Source organism: Gallus gallus, chromosome 13 (assembly GCF_016699485.2).
Source record: "Gallus gallus isolate bGalGal1 chromosome 13, bGalGal1.mat.broiler.GRCg7b, whole genome shotgun sequence".
Taxonomy (NCBI): Eukaryota; Metazoa; Chordata; class Aves; order Galliformes; family Phasianidae; genus Gallus; species Gallus gallus.
In genome coordinates, this window is record NC_052544.1 from 16,007,927 (window position 1) to 16,021,824 (window position 13,898).

The 13,898-nt window shown below is 43.7% G+C and overlaps 1 protein-coding gene across 9 annotated transcripts in view; it reads left to right on the forward strand.

The window, feature by feature from the left end:
* FSTL4 (follistatin like 4) overlaps positions 1 to 13,898 on the forward strand; it is a 186,562-nt gene that overhangs the window by 162,173 nt on the left and 10,491 nt on the right. For 6 of the 9 annotated variants that reach the window (XM_015293992.3, XM_025154798.3, XM_015293991.4 and 3 more), the window contains exons 9-12: positions 5,559 to 5,720; positions 6,648 to 6,782; positions 8,149 to 8,175; positions 12,659 to 12,777. In XM_015293992.3, coding sequence (XP_015149478.3) covers positions 5,559 to 5,720; positions 6,648 to 6,782; positions 8,149 to 8,175; positions 12,659 to 12,777 — 443 coding nt within the window. The remainder of the gene's footprint in view (positions 1 to 5,558; positions 5,721 to 6,647; positions 6,783 to 8,148; positions 8,176 to 12,658; positions 12,778 to 13,898) is intronic. The other 3 variants (XM_025154799.3, NM_204502.3, XM_040646840.2) reach the window with 1 other exon arrangement.

The following is a 13,898-nucleotide window of genomic DNA, read 5'->3' on the forward strand; positions in this document are numbered from 1 at the left end:
GGGTTGAACTCCATGTTTGCTTTTTGAGTGAAAGTTTCATAGCATAGCTGTATGTGAGTCTTATTAGTGCAAGAACTCAATGATAAAAAAAAAAAAGGAATAATTATATGTTGTATTTTCAGTGTTGCTATGTGGTTGTTAAACACTGCAAAAAAAAAATGCCATGCGTTCTGCTGTCAGCCCAGGCTTGCTAGAAAGCTACAGGTACTGAAAGGAGATAACAGGTAACAGCGATAGGATGAGAGGGGGTGGCCTTACGTTGTGCCAGGGCAGGTTCAGCTTGGGTATGGGGGAAAATTCCTTCTCTAAAGGGCAGTCGGGCACTGGCACAGCTGCCCAGGGAGTAGGGGAGTCACTGTCCCTGGAGATATTCCACAGTGGGGGATGTGACACTTGGGGATGCGGTCAGTGAGCACAGGGGTGGGCTGGAGTTGGATGTGGCGATCTTAGAAGCTTCTTCCAAGCTGAATGATTCTATGAAAACACTGTAGGATGAAAACACTTTGTTTTAGAGCACCTGGTATTCCCAGATGAGCTGCCAGGCTTTGCAGAACCAGGACTTTGCAGTCAGTGTGGCTGCCCACATCCCTAAGTTTCCCCCCCCACTCCTGCTGGTGTTACTGCTTCCGCAGCCGCTGATGGTGGGGCTGCAGGGCCGATGGCAGCACAGTGCTGCTCACCCTCAGACACATCCCGAGGCTGAGCACATCTCCGAAATCCTTCTTGCTTTTTAGAGCCATAAAGGACAAATTGAGGAATTTCTCCTGACAGGAGAAGAGGGGAGAAGCTGAGCTGAACTGAGTGAAGATGTAGAGAATCTAAGTATAGTTCATTGTCTGTGTTCAGCACTGGGGACTGTCTCTGTCTGCCCGTATCAGACTAAAAACTTCATCTTCAATGTGGACTTTTTGCTGCTGCTGTTCTGTATTAGACTAAAGCTGTAAGGGGATGTGACAGCAGTAAGTCAGCCAGAACTGGGATGTATCTGCTTGCCTGCCTCCCCCAGGGAGGGGATAATTCACTTCTAACATCAAACAGACAGTTTGGATTTAGTTTTTGTTTTGTTCCGTTTTATTCTACAAAAAACAACCTGATTTTTTTTTCTTTCATTTGAAATAGAGAAAGCTCCAAGTTTCTCTATGGGGAATAAGTAGGGAAAGAAAAACCACTTGGAAGCAGTGGGTTTATCCCCAGTCCTTGCCAAGCTCTGTGTCTGTGCAGGCAGGTCCCCACTTTGGGCAGGTTTCAGTTGATTCAGTGCCTTTGGGAGCTGCAGTCCCTCTCCTGGTGTCCTCTGATCCTTTTTATACTGTCTGGCTCATTGCTGAGGCTCATAGCTTCAGCTTACAAGGTCTTCTCCTTTTATTGCTTTTTTCGCCTTAAAATAATCCTATCCTGGCCACATATACCCTCTTTGCATGCTCTGGTTTGTTGTTTTTTTTCTGACCTAGCTGAAGAGGGGGGGGGGGAATGGTTTTGCTCAGCTGCTGAACACCATGCAGTGCTTACCTTGTATCCACATTTAAGCACACAGAATCAGGGGAAACACGCAGTTGTGCAGCCTCTGAGGTACCTGAACTGTACTGTCCTGCTGCTCCTGTGCAAACAACTGAGCAAACCCACTGAAATATTTATCAGAACTTTTAGCACAGGGCTGCAGGAAGCAATGCTTCCATCTGCAGTATTCCTCAGGACTTGCTCAGCTCTTCTGGGATCCCACAGCTAACACAGGCAGACTCAGAGGCTGCTGTGGACAGACCAAGATGAGAACACTGCTGAGCACAAAACATGAAACTCACCACATGGATGGCCCAAACCATTGGGTGGCGTCTGCTGGGCGAGAGGCACAAAGCACTTGTGAGACACGTGGTGGGGTATCTTTAGGGTGGGCTCATTGACCTTAGGATTCCCAGCAGTGGTACTGTGTAAGTCAGTGTATTTATAGATGTGGCCTTTCGTGTCTGTGGAAGAAATGAATGTGTTGAAAGGCAGCACTGAGTTTAAGAATGAAAAATTCATCTTGGGTGCTATGTCTTTGATCAGGAAAAGCGAAGAACAGTAGGAAAATTATGTTCTCTCCTGTGTATGGATATTGCTTGGAAAATGTGTTCAGCATGTACCGACTGTGGGGAGGAAGGGCCATTTATCACTTTCAAGAGGAAAAAGAGTTGGTGAGGATAAAGAATCTCATAAAATTGTAATCAACTATGAAAATTGATAGTTTGCAAATCAAGAGACTGCTGAGTGTGGGGCATCATTTTCCGTGGTCCTTGCACTCTGCAAAACATCAGCATAAATCAGAATATTGTATTCCTTGAAACTAGTTGGAAAAAACCAATTCAATCTTCAGCCCAATGTCCAACAGGACAAGTTTTCAAATAACAGAGATGTCTTAAACACGGGTTTTGTTAATGTGGCATTTCAAGAGAAAATACATAAGACTGCAAACTCCTGTCAAATCATAAATGGGAAGATTAAACCATCTGAAATGAATGATTAATGTATTAATTTAAATAACCACTGCTGTATATAGGTGCTGCAGCAGCAATGTATGTCTTTAGGGCTTGATAGTGCTATCTGTACCCATCGTGTGCTTTATCACCTGAGCTGTTTTACTGTAAGGATCTGTAAGGAAGGGACTACTCAGCATGCAGTAGTAGGCAACCTTCCTAATCTCCTACTTGTTTGAGTGCCTTTTTTTTTTTTCCCCAACTTTGCTTAAGATAATAGCCTTTTTATATTGCCTTTGGCTGCAGGCACAGTAATGGTTAGTAATGATATATATTCACCAAGGGAAATAGCAAAAGGTAATCCATATATTCCAAAGTCTGGAGCTGAAATCTTTGCAAGTTTAAAGTAAAATGTGCTTACTTGGAATGTATTAATTTGTAACAAGGACAATAAAAATGCATTCTGCAGTTTGCTGTTATCGCAAGGCAGTTGCATGCAATAATTTACCTGTGCAATGAATTATGCAAGACAAGTGAGGAGAAATAAAAAGTTTTTAAAATGAAAGGAGCAGGAGAATGATAAGAAAGCAAGAACAGAGGTGCAACACGTTTTTTGCAAGGCGAAAACAAGCAGTCTCCTTAGTAGTCACTACTGAAAAGATGCACACCTTGCTGTCATTTCAAGTTCAGCCAGTTTTCACCCACAACACTGATGCAGTGTCTGGGACCCCTGAGCTATGATGTGCAATATGAGCTCCTTCCAGAGAGTTAGGGAAGCTCTCTGGAACACTGAGCACCAGTTGGCTTCACCAGGGTTTGGGAATCTCGCCTGTTTGAGTCTTGTGAGAGTCTTTTTAATGAGGTTTTTTCTAGAAGGCAAACCACCTGCTTGTTGCTGTACTGAGGGGAATGGTTTAATGAGGAAATGGTGGTATGTGGATGGCTGGACTGGATGAGCTTGGAGATGTTTTCCAACCTTGGTGATTCTGTGATCCATCTCTGAACCTCAGTAAGTTATGCAGGCTTTCAGTGGACCTCAGTCCTAATTGTAGTTCTAGAAATGCTCTTAGTAGCAAACAGATCTCGTCTGAAACAGGCATTGGTTGCAGGACCTTCATACAATTCTATCAAAGTGGATGAAAATGAATTTCTTACCGCACCTGGAGATATTTGCTCACAGAAACTGAAATTAACCTTCCAAGGTACAGCAGGAATCAGAAGCTCACGACTCAGTCTTATTCACCCAAACCACGTGGATGCTGTATCTCATACTGATGCACAGAGCAGCTCCAGCTGCAGAGCTTTCTCTGCTCTTCTCCCACTCCACTGGACACCTCCAGGAGTCAGGAGGATCATCAGTCCTGACAGCAATGGCAGAAAGAGAAGGTAAAAAACAAAAAAAACAGTGAGTGCTTTTATTTAAAAGCTGCACACCCAATTAAAAAAAAAAAACGTCTTGACTTGGTATCCTCCTGATTAAAAAGCTCTCATGCTGTGCTGCACTGACTGCCGTGCTCCTTACAGCACATTTCCTTTTCTTTGTAAGCAAAGGAAGTGGAAGAAAAGGAAATAAGTCCACCTGGCCAGTGCAGAAGTGGGATTTAAAGACATGCTTTTGCTAAATGTCCTCATTTTTTTTGCTTCCCAGTTGCCTCCAGGCGTTTCCTCTCAGATTACATTTGAACAATCCCTCTCTTTTAAAGCTATAAAAACAAGTAGACTTGAGGGCTTTCTGTCATGGCTGATTTCGTTCCAAGTATTAACCAGAGCTGATGACTCAGTGCTTTTTTAAGCAGCTGGTAGGTTAGACAGGGGTAAAATACGTCTCTCTCTGGTAAGGCTCATAAAAAAAATAGAAATAAAAAGATGTAAAGTGTGTGCTAGTGAGCGTAATTATTCAAACTATCCCCAGATGGGTATATGGATATATAGCATGCTGCAAACACAGATTTCATTTTGTTCTAAAGCAACTGTTGAGTGCATTTAATTTTGTCAGTCCTGTAGGCTAACGATGGACGATGTAAAAGCACAGTAGGGAGTTAGGTACTTTAAACCAATGTATTTCAGTGGAAGTTTGTTACTTACTCGTCTGGGCATCGCAGTGCCCTCCATCCACACTCAGACATTCTCCTTGACTCTCTGCCAGCCCCTGCTGACCTTGACACAGGTGGCTCATTTTCCTTGAGTTGGGCCCCCAGGTTGCCCCGACCCATGTGTTGCATCCAGGTGTGATTCTGACCATGGCTTTACAAAACAGAACAGCTTCCTACAGGTGTGTGTTGAGTCCCCACACCTCCTGTCCGGCTCCCAGCTGACCACTCGGTTATGGAGCAGAGCAGCCCAAGACCACCTTTCCAGTGCCATCGGCACTGCTAACTTGGATGGTTCTGGTCCTTCTGTGCTCCCTAAAATGTTATTGTTGAAATATTCTAGTAAGTTTAATTCTGGAATATGTGTCCCCTGGGGGTGCCAGGAGGAGCACTGTGCAGAGAACGTGAGGATATTGTTAAGAAATAGTTAATGGGAAGTATTAAGTCTGGTTGGTTTGAGCAATAAAGCAGCATGATTGAAAATCAATGGACTTGTCTGAAATGGTAATATAATTGGTCGTTCTGCCAATTTAGTGTATTAAATGGTTCAGAGGCGGCTTCCTGAGACAAGGTAAGTCACAGTTTGAAAGCCTCTCAGAAAAATGAATTATGAACACTTTATTTGTTTAGAATAACAGGTAGTAAATATATAGGCCATTTTCTTATGCATATTTATTTAAAAGGTTGAATCCTGGTCTGTCTAATAGGAAAGCAATGGGTAGGGCCTGAAACGCTCCCTTAAAAGGATTCAATAGAACTTAAACTTTAATTTTTCAATGTATGAGTGCCTTCCTTAGGTGTTAATCCAACTTCACCAAAGTTCAATCAGTCATTTAACGAAGGCAAGCCAGAGTGGCCTAAATACCACATCCGATATCCAGGTTGTTCCCTGGCATTGCTTTATTAGTTTGTTCTCTTCTATTATTTCCTGTGTTCTGCTCTAAGCTGGGCTGTAGCTTTGAGCTGAGAGCCACGGGCTGGCGCCTGAGCTCAGCACCTCCACTCCTTGTCCCCGCAGTGCCGCCGGTGATCCGCGTCTACCCCGAGACGCAGGCGCAGGAGCCCGGCGTGTCGGCCAGCCTCAAGTGCCACGCCGAAGGCATCCCTAATCCCCGAATTACCTGGCTGAAGAACGGCATGGATATCATGCCAAAACTATCCAAACAGCTCACGCTCCTGGGTAAGAACGGAATTGTGATTAATTAAAGTATTGTAGACGGGGATTAAGGAGGATTATTTTGCACTTTAGGCTGGAAGTTCTTGTACTTTCACTAAGCCACAGTTGTTGAAAGCGGTGTTACAAACCCCCTGTTCTTCCTTTTTATCTCCTTCTCCAGTGAATTTCTCGGGAAATACAGTATTGATTGACGTAAGTGGTAACAGTGCTCTGTTAAAAGACACTGCTCCTGATTCTCCTCTGCCTTTCCTCCTGCGTATGTCTTTGCACATCAGAGGAACAGTGCATTAAATCATTTGTTCGGGTCTGAGGCATTACATGGTTTGTTCGGGTATGAGGACTACACAGGGTGCAGTTCTGCTGAGAATCAGCGTGTCTCCTCTCAGCCACCTTCTGTTGGTCCCTATATTCCAAATAAGGATGTAACAGACCCAGTGAAAAACAATTGGATTTCTTTGTGAATTGCAAAACTATTAAAAACCAGCTCCTTACTGTCCTGACTGTGCCACAGTGCATTGCAGCCCTCCACCAGCACTGGCAGCACAGCTGTCCTTCTTTTGGGTGCAGTGTCTCAAAAAAGTTTTGGATAATGATTCTAGTTGCGAAATGAAAGCAATAGGAGTTGAGAGAGACCTCTCCCAAAGCCAACTTTTTGGTGATGTGGTGAAAAACCATTTTCGAAGTCAATGTGGTTTTGTTTTTCCACTGAACCAAGCGATACTTAACAAGGCATGCCTTTAACTTTCTGTCTGCCCTCAGGATTTTGCTTTGTTTCTGGCACAAAGTATGTATGTGCTGATGGAAAGAAGCAACACATCAGCTCTCATAAGGATTCCTCCAAAGCCCCTTCTGATGCAGTGGGAGCACCATGCTGGGGTGGAGTCAGATAGCAGTGATCAGGAGCTCTGCTCATGGGTGTCTCTCTTGCAGCAAACGGGAGTGAGCTCCACATCAGCAGTGTTCGGTATGAAGACACTGGTGCCTATACCTGCATTGCTAAGAATGAAGTGGGAGTGGATGAGGACATATCTTCACTTTTCATAGAAGATTCCGCAAGAAAGACCCGTAAGCTTCATTTACCACATATTTCTTTCTTTAAAGCATATTTAAAGTGAGATGGCACACATGCAGTTCAATAATCTAGTTCATTGCATGCATTCCGTGGGGCTCTGACTCGTAAGGATTGGTTATGGTTTTGAGAAGGAATTGTGGGGAAGGTAAAACCACTTTGCAGGACAGTGATGCCTTTCATGTGCCAGAATTGTGCTGGTATGGGTAACAACTTGACTGAAGTAATGAGCTGGCAGCATTTTTAGATCAAAATGTAACGTTCTGTGGAACAAGAGATGGTTTCAGAAATACATTTTTTTGCTGTCTGTACAAGACTTTTTCAGCCAGTTGCAAGTTGAATTTCTCAAATATTGAGATGCTTGAAAGGTGCTCTGATTGGATTATTTATTTTGTCTTTCTTTACATCTCTAACTAGCAAAATAGGTTTCCCTTGGCATGAAATTATCTTCCACTTCAGAGATAAATGTTCTCACAGCAACTCCTAGCTGCGTATCTCCCACTGGAGTGTGGCACTGTTACCTTGTCTGTGCTGTCCCCAGAACACAATTAATGAAGGAGGTGATTAGTTGTCCCCATGGAAAAGCTCACAGAGGCCTGAGCCTTCCTAATTCTGCTGCCTTAACTACCTGGGAGATTGCCTGGGTTCCTGGTGATACTAAAAGTCTAGGTGTAAATGTGATTTTTGCTATTTTCTGGCTGTTAATACAGAAGTTGGCCATAAATATGCATTCTCATGGCAATTCTTCAGGAAATATATTCCTTTCCTCATTAAACAGATTTATGTACTCTTGTTAATATCATGAATACTTGAGCAAGGAAAATTACAGTATGTTGAGAAATAATTGGATGTATCATAAATTGAAATTCAAATATAGATGTAGGGTCTGAATCCTAAAAGAAAATGCAGCTCTCACATGAAATTCAGAGAAGAAATGCTGCAAAGCGTGTAGCTGCCATAACTGCCCATCTCAGGCTTCTGAAAGATGTGGTGTGCTCATTGGAGCTGTAGGAGAGTCACAGCCTGTACCGTACCTCCAATTACATTTGAAGATGGCATCTTCAGTTCTGTAAGGCTTTGATCTTTGCACAGGCTGAAGTTGTCTTCCTATCAGCGAGGTTTTGCCCACATCATAGCTTCAGAATTGCCTCTAAGCAGAGCAAATGTGTTTTGAAGTAAGCTCCTGTCCTGATGGTTTGCTGTGTTGGGATGAATGTTACGGACTTATCACAAGTTAAACAGTTCATTTAAACGTGAATATTGATCCGGTTACTTGCTACAATGAAAATTTTGACATTGCTTTGTTGTTTTTTTTCTTTTTCTTGGTTATTTTCTGGCTTCCCCAATTTTCTGATGCTGCAGTTGCAAACATACTGTGGCGAGAGGAAGGTACTGCAGTAAAGTTCTTTTGTCATAGTGATAATGTGCTTGTCTGCTTTAGTAATTCCATGATGGGCCATTCTCCACTGACCTGCCACTAACTCTGCCAACGTTTGCAGTTACCAGATTACATCCAGAGCAGAAGTTGAAAAGCTAAAGTATTCAATAGAGAGGTATTGCTCCAGTGATATCAGTCCTGCTGGTAGCTTCTTACGTTTTCCCACCGTGAAATAATAATAGATGAAAATAAAATACATAAAAATGCAGATTCTATAGAAACTGCCACCAAAGCAAGTAGGCTGAGATTCTCAAGCTGCATGAACAATTACGCAAGTGTCAGAAGTGCTCCCACATTACCATAATCGAACAAGGAAGGCATAAATTCAATACACTTCATTTGTAAGCAAACAATTCAAGCCCTTTCTCCTCAGTAGCATGTATTGATGTTTACTAGGTGAGCAACAAAATGGTGTTCTTGTCTGTTAAGCAGGAAAAAAATCCCTCAAGTTTTACTTCCCTCTGTCCTTTAAATCGATGCAGGGTAAGGGTTGCCCCATTTCTCCTTGTTTTAATTGGCAGTTAAGATCTTCAGTTTGATTAAATTTATAGTGTGCCCTGCACAAGGTCAACATCTGCGTATCTTGGAAGCTAAATGAGAAGCAAAGCATCCTAAACAGCTAATTGACTCAAATATACTGTGGAGGCACCTGAAGTCAGAACTGATTTGATTTTTGTATGCACTAGTACTGTGAATGCTTCTAAAACACACAGTGAGATGCCCACAGTGGGCATCCTGCAGGGAGAAGGCTCTTGCTTTGCCCAAGGAGTGCAAGCATAAGCTGCTGCTTAGCTCTGCCACATGCATGTGGGAAAGCCAGGACCTTGCAGCCCTTCCAGCCCCACGGAGGTCTCTGTGCACATCAGAGCTGCCTGCTGCTAACACCCCTCCACCCAGGTGATCACTTAGGAAAGGGCTTTGGGGACTATTTCATAAGGAATGTCTGCATCTACCCGAATGAGAGCTGTGCTCCATGCGTTGGCTTGGAGCTCTCTGATTTGCTCAAATGGTTTTGGGAGCATAAGGAAAGGGCCAGCCCTCAGTGACCAGTGCTGTCCCAGTGTGCACCTGAGGTCCTACTGATGGTGCAGGTATGTGTACCCACCCAGTGCAGCTAGCTGGAGGCCATATGAGACAGTCTTCCAGCTTTTATCCCTAAATATGCCACCTGCAGGTGCCTGATGCATGGCCACAAAGAGTGCCTTTATACTTAACATGGCATTCCAGGCACTAAGAACTGCAATTTCCCTTCTGTTTAGAAGTTATATCTGTAGTGCATCTAATCATCCCTTGTGCTGCTTTTTACAGAAAGTAGTTGGATAACCCTATCAGATGTGGAAGCATAGTAATGCTTAAAGATAACTAAAAAGTTGGTTGCAAAACCTCTTAATATAATTTTACTTAGCAATTTGGACTTAATGCTTATCAACCTTGCTCATTTTTAATAAACTATGAGCAATTCATGTGGAAAACACAGGCATGGAGAGCAGATTTGCCATTGATGTTCCTAAGCAATTCAGCATCTTTAAAGGAGGTTTATTCCCAACTATTTTCTATAGTATTTGTTCCGTACCTCCATTCCAGGCAAAGAATCCACTGAATGGAATTAAGTGTGTGAAATGTGGCACAGAGAAAGCCAGGGGAGAGGAATGGTGTCTCTGTTTTTGCATTTTAACATATTCCATCAATCCTGTTAAAATGAAAGTGTCAGTGTAAGCAAGGGGAAGTATTAACAGATGGATTGGTAGACTTGAGCTCCTTTTAAGTGATCACATCCTCACGGCACAGCGCCTGTGTCAGCTAAAGCCCTTAGGAAGATCCCACTCAGAACGCTGCACAGAACAAGCTTTTGCTGCAAGTCAGAGTTGTATCACAAGTAGTTGGTCACTTTAAGTCAGTCTGTCAGTCTGTCCTCAACACCTTTCATAGACCACTCACAAGGAAAGCTCCGGAAGTGAGCGCACATACATGACCTGCCAGTTAAACATGAGCCTGGAAGCTCATCCAGTATTTATTCAATATGCAAGCAGGTTCTTAGTTTTGGTACATAAAAAGCTATGAGTAGCCCAAATGTAAAGTAGGGATTTGTTTTCATGCCAGCGTTTGTTTTCGCAGTGAGTGTTGCTTTCTTTATTCCTGGATAACGGGAGCCTATCATGCCAGCAGGCAGCCATCAGTTATATAAAGGCATGCACTTAACTGAAAGGCTTTCAGCTTTTTACCTTATGTAAGTTCTAAAATACTTCCAAGCATTTAGATTAAACTGAGAATTATTCACATATTGGGTCAGAGGAGAGTATTCCCCAGTGACAAATTCACCCATCTCAGATGGAACTCTATTCCTCAAGTAAGACAGACTCTTATTGTTGGCACATCTTCAGCCAGCAAGTGTCCCAGAGAGGACCTGTTTTGCTGGTTCCCATGGGCTTGTTCATGTTTGTACCCCAGTCAAGACTTGGCAAATACCTTTCAAGTCACAGCAGAATGCTTAGTTTGCCTAGCAAGAAGCTTGCTTTGTTTAAAAATCAGTGTGAAGGTGATTACTGACTGCAGAAGCATGTTGATTTCATTCCACACACTCTGACAAGGGTGCACCCTCAGTGTACCTCAGTGCCATTAGGAAATGGTGTCCAGTCACCAGGAAAACTTGCACTCGTTTTACTCCAAAATAAGTGGTGGGACTTGCCCAGTCAAAGCAAGGGTGAAATCATTAGAAAATTAATTCTGTGACAAATTAAGGCCTTAATTCTGAAATACACACTCATTGTATTCAGAGCATCAGATAATCACGCTGCTATCGTGCATGAAAATAACGATGAGCATCTTCACAATGGCCATAGTTTGTTGCTTGCCTGTTTCCACTTGTTAGGATTAAAACCTTTTCCTCGTAGAAGTGTGTGCACTCATTCCAGATGGGGCCAAGCTCTGCCCTCTAATGTGTTCACTCAAATCCCATTGCAGCAGTATGGGAGCTGTGTGCATGCTGCGAGCGCAGATTTTGGTCCAAAATGCCCCAGTGAAATGCTTTAACGTTATACTCATAAAATGAGCCCTCAGTCAATAAGGTAACTTAGTTGTCAGTGGGAGTTCAGTGCCTTTTTCCTCTGTGCATGATCCCTCTTGTGGCATCACAGCTGAGGATCCCAGCTCCTGGTGCCCAAACTGGGGTATATCTGTGCTGTGTTGTAGAGAGACTCAGCTTCAACATTGTCCAAACAGCAAGCACCTGGTGCTGAGAAAGTTGTTCTCTGAAGCCACTTCTTTGGCACAAATAGAGGGTTTTTTTTAACTCAAAAAACCCTCCTAGCCTCACTAAACTCTATACTCACTGAAATTCTCCAAAAAAGACATTTATCCAAATTATGTGTGTTTATACTGTGAAGTTTTGCTATGATTCGCCTCAATCCTGCAATCCACCTCTAAGAGAAGTGAGAAACTCCGTAGGCAGCTGCCACCACAGGCCCAGCACTGTGATGTTCAGATTCCAGTAGTACTGGGAACTTACTTCTCCATGCTTAAAATATAACTAACAAGAAATTATGAATTCTCACCATACTGTTGGCAGATAAGTACACTATCAACATTACTGGGGGTGACCGTGGTCATTGCAAGCATTTCTTGGTGATGGTACCAAAAATAATAATAATTAAAAAAAAAAAAAGAAATGATGCCCGGATCTTTCTAACTCGAGTGTTGGAGAAGATCCCAAACATTTCTTAAAGATGCACATTCCTCCAACTGCATGTAGCTGAAGGACCAAATTGGCGGTGTTTCACAGCATTTCTGCATGACAGAAATGAGAAAGGGTGACCTAACAGCAAAGCAGTGCCAGGCAGCTCCCCAGATCTCCTGGAATGCCCCCGTTGTGGATAAACGAGTGCTATTGCAATGCTGAAGTACTCCACATTTGTGAATTACAGTTTGCAAGATTTCAAAAATGTATTTGTTTTGGTGGCTATCGCTGAGTTTAAGGAAGCAGAGGGTATGTTTTAATTTGTGGACAGCCTTTGAGCACGTGCATTTTGCACGGTGTGAGAAGTTAACTGTAACAGGGAAACCCTCACGTTAATTTCAGCTAAAACTTCTGAAGTTCTCAAATTCTTAGCAAAATGTATTGAATGAACTCATAGGGAAACAAAGCTGCAATCTGGGTTGGTTGCAGTGTCACAAAGGGGCTGTGTGAACCCCGTCCTGCTGCGTGCATCTGCGTAGAGCTGAGCAGTGACACTCGTGCGCGGCTGCAGCCACCAAGGCAATGCATTTTTGAAGGTGTCTGTACCTCTTCACTCCTTGGAGCCCTCGTTGTGACATGAAATTTGATTTTGTGAATGCACCGACTGCATCCGAATGACCGACTTTGATGTAAGGCAGATTTTGTTGGGGGAGGATACATACAGAAAAAATTCTGCTTCTTTTGCTTTATTTCCCTTCAAGGCCTGAGCGTCGGGAATATGTTCTATGTCTTTTCTGATGATGGGATCACGGTCCTTCAGCCAAACGAATGTGAGATCCGGAGGCACATCGGGCCCGAGGAGAGGATCTTCTCCACTTATGTAAGTCCTGCAGCCGACAGCTGGGAAATGTTTCGTAGTCTCTTGAAAGGTTGCTGTTGCCTCAAAGGTTGGAGCTTGGTGGGCTTCACGTGGCATCCCCGGGGTGCATCAGCTGCTCTTGAAAATCAAGGGACCTCCACATGGGAGAAGTGTGGGATCAATTTCCCAGATTAAAGCACAGCAGGGAGGGATGTGGAGAGGATGGCCTCCAGGAGGCCAAATGTTCCCAGTGAGCTGTGTGTGTACTGCACAGAAACACACTGTGAACTGTTGCACCTCCTTAAGCGACAGGCTTAAGAGATGCTTTCTTAATCACTCCTTTGCTTAGTTTTATGGGAAGACCCAATTAACGGAGGGAGCTGAGCATGTGGTTCCCTTCTGAGGAAAAGGGCTCAGCCTTGCTTTCAGTTCTTGGTAGAATAACGGAATATTGTGGTTGTGAGCCCTGCAGGCCGGGTCAGGCACTGCTGTTGTGGGTCACCATCTTCTTGTGGGTCTGCACTCAGTGCTCTTCTAAGTCTCATATGTTTGTGGCTGATAATGTTTGGTTGATTTGGGTTTGTTGGTTTTTTTCACTGCCGTATTTATAAACCTTACTGGAAACCCACTGATGCTCACCCCAGGATTGGCCCTTAGCCTGAACTTAATAATATTAACCCACACTTCAGCTGCTACTACAGAAAGGTGTACACGTCTTGTGTTTCCTTTACAAAGAGCTGTAAAGATCAAAGGGGCATTTCTGGAGAAACAGTGTGCAAAGCACAGCAGAGAGAGGGCTCTTAGAGAGAGAATGTCAGCACAGTGGGCATGAAAGGCATCTTTATTGCCATTATTTGGCTGCCTTGCAGAGACACCTCTCAGCGTTTCCTGCAGATATCATAGGGCCTTTTGCCATGCTGAAGGGAGGTTTGGCTTTATTTTTTCCCTTTCAGCATCTTGAGTGTGTGCCATGTGGGCAGTGATATCATCCTGCAGTTTTAGGAGGGTTCCTACACTAAAGGTGGTTTTGTTCCCTATTAGAAGGGCAGCAAAGCGGTGTAGCAGATAGCTGGGGGGGAGCTCTCCTTGGTGGGGTGGGTGCTGTGGCCGAGGAGCTCCCAGCACTGCTGAGGATGAGGAGG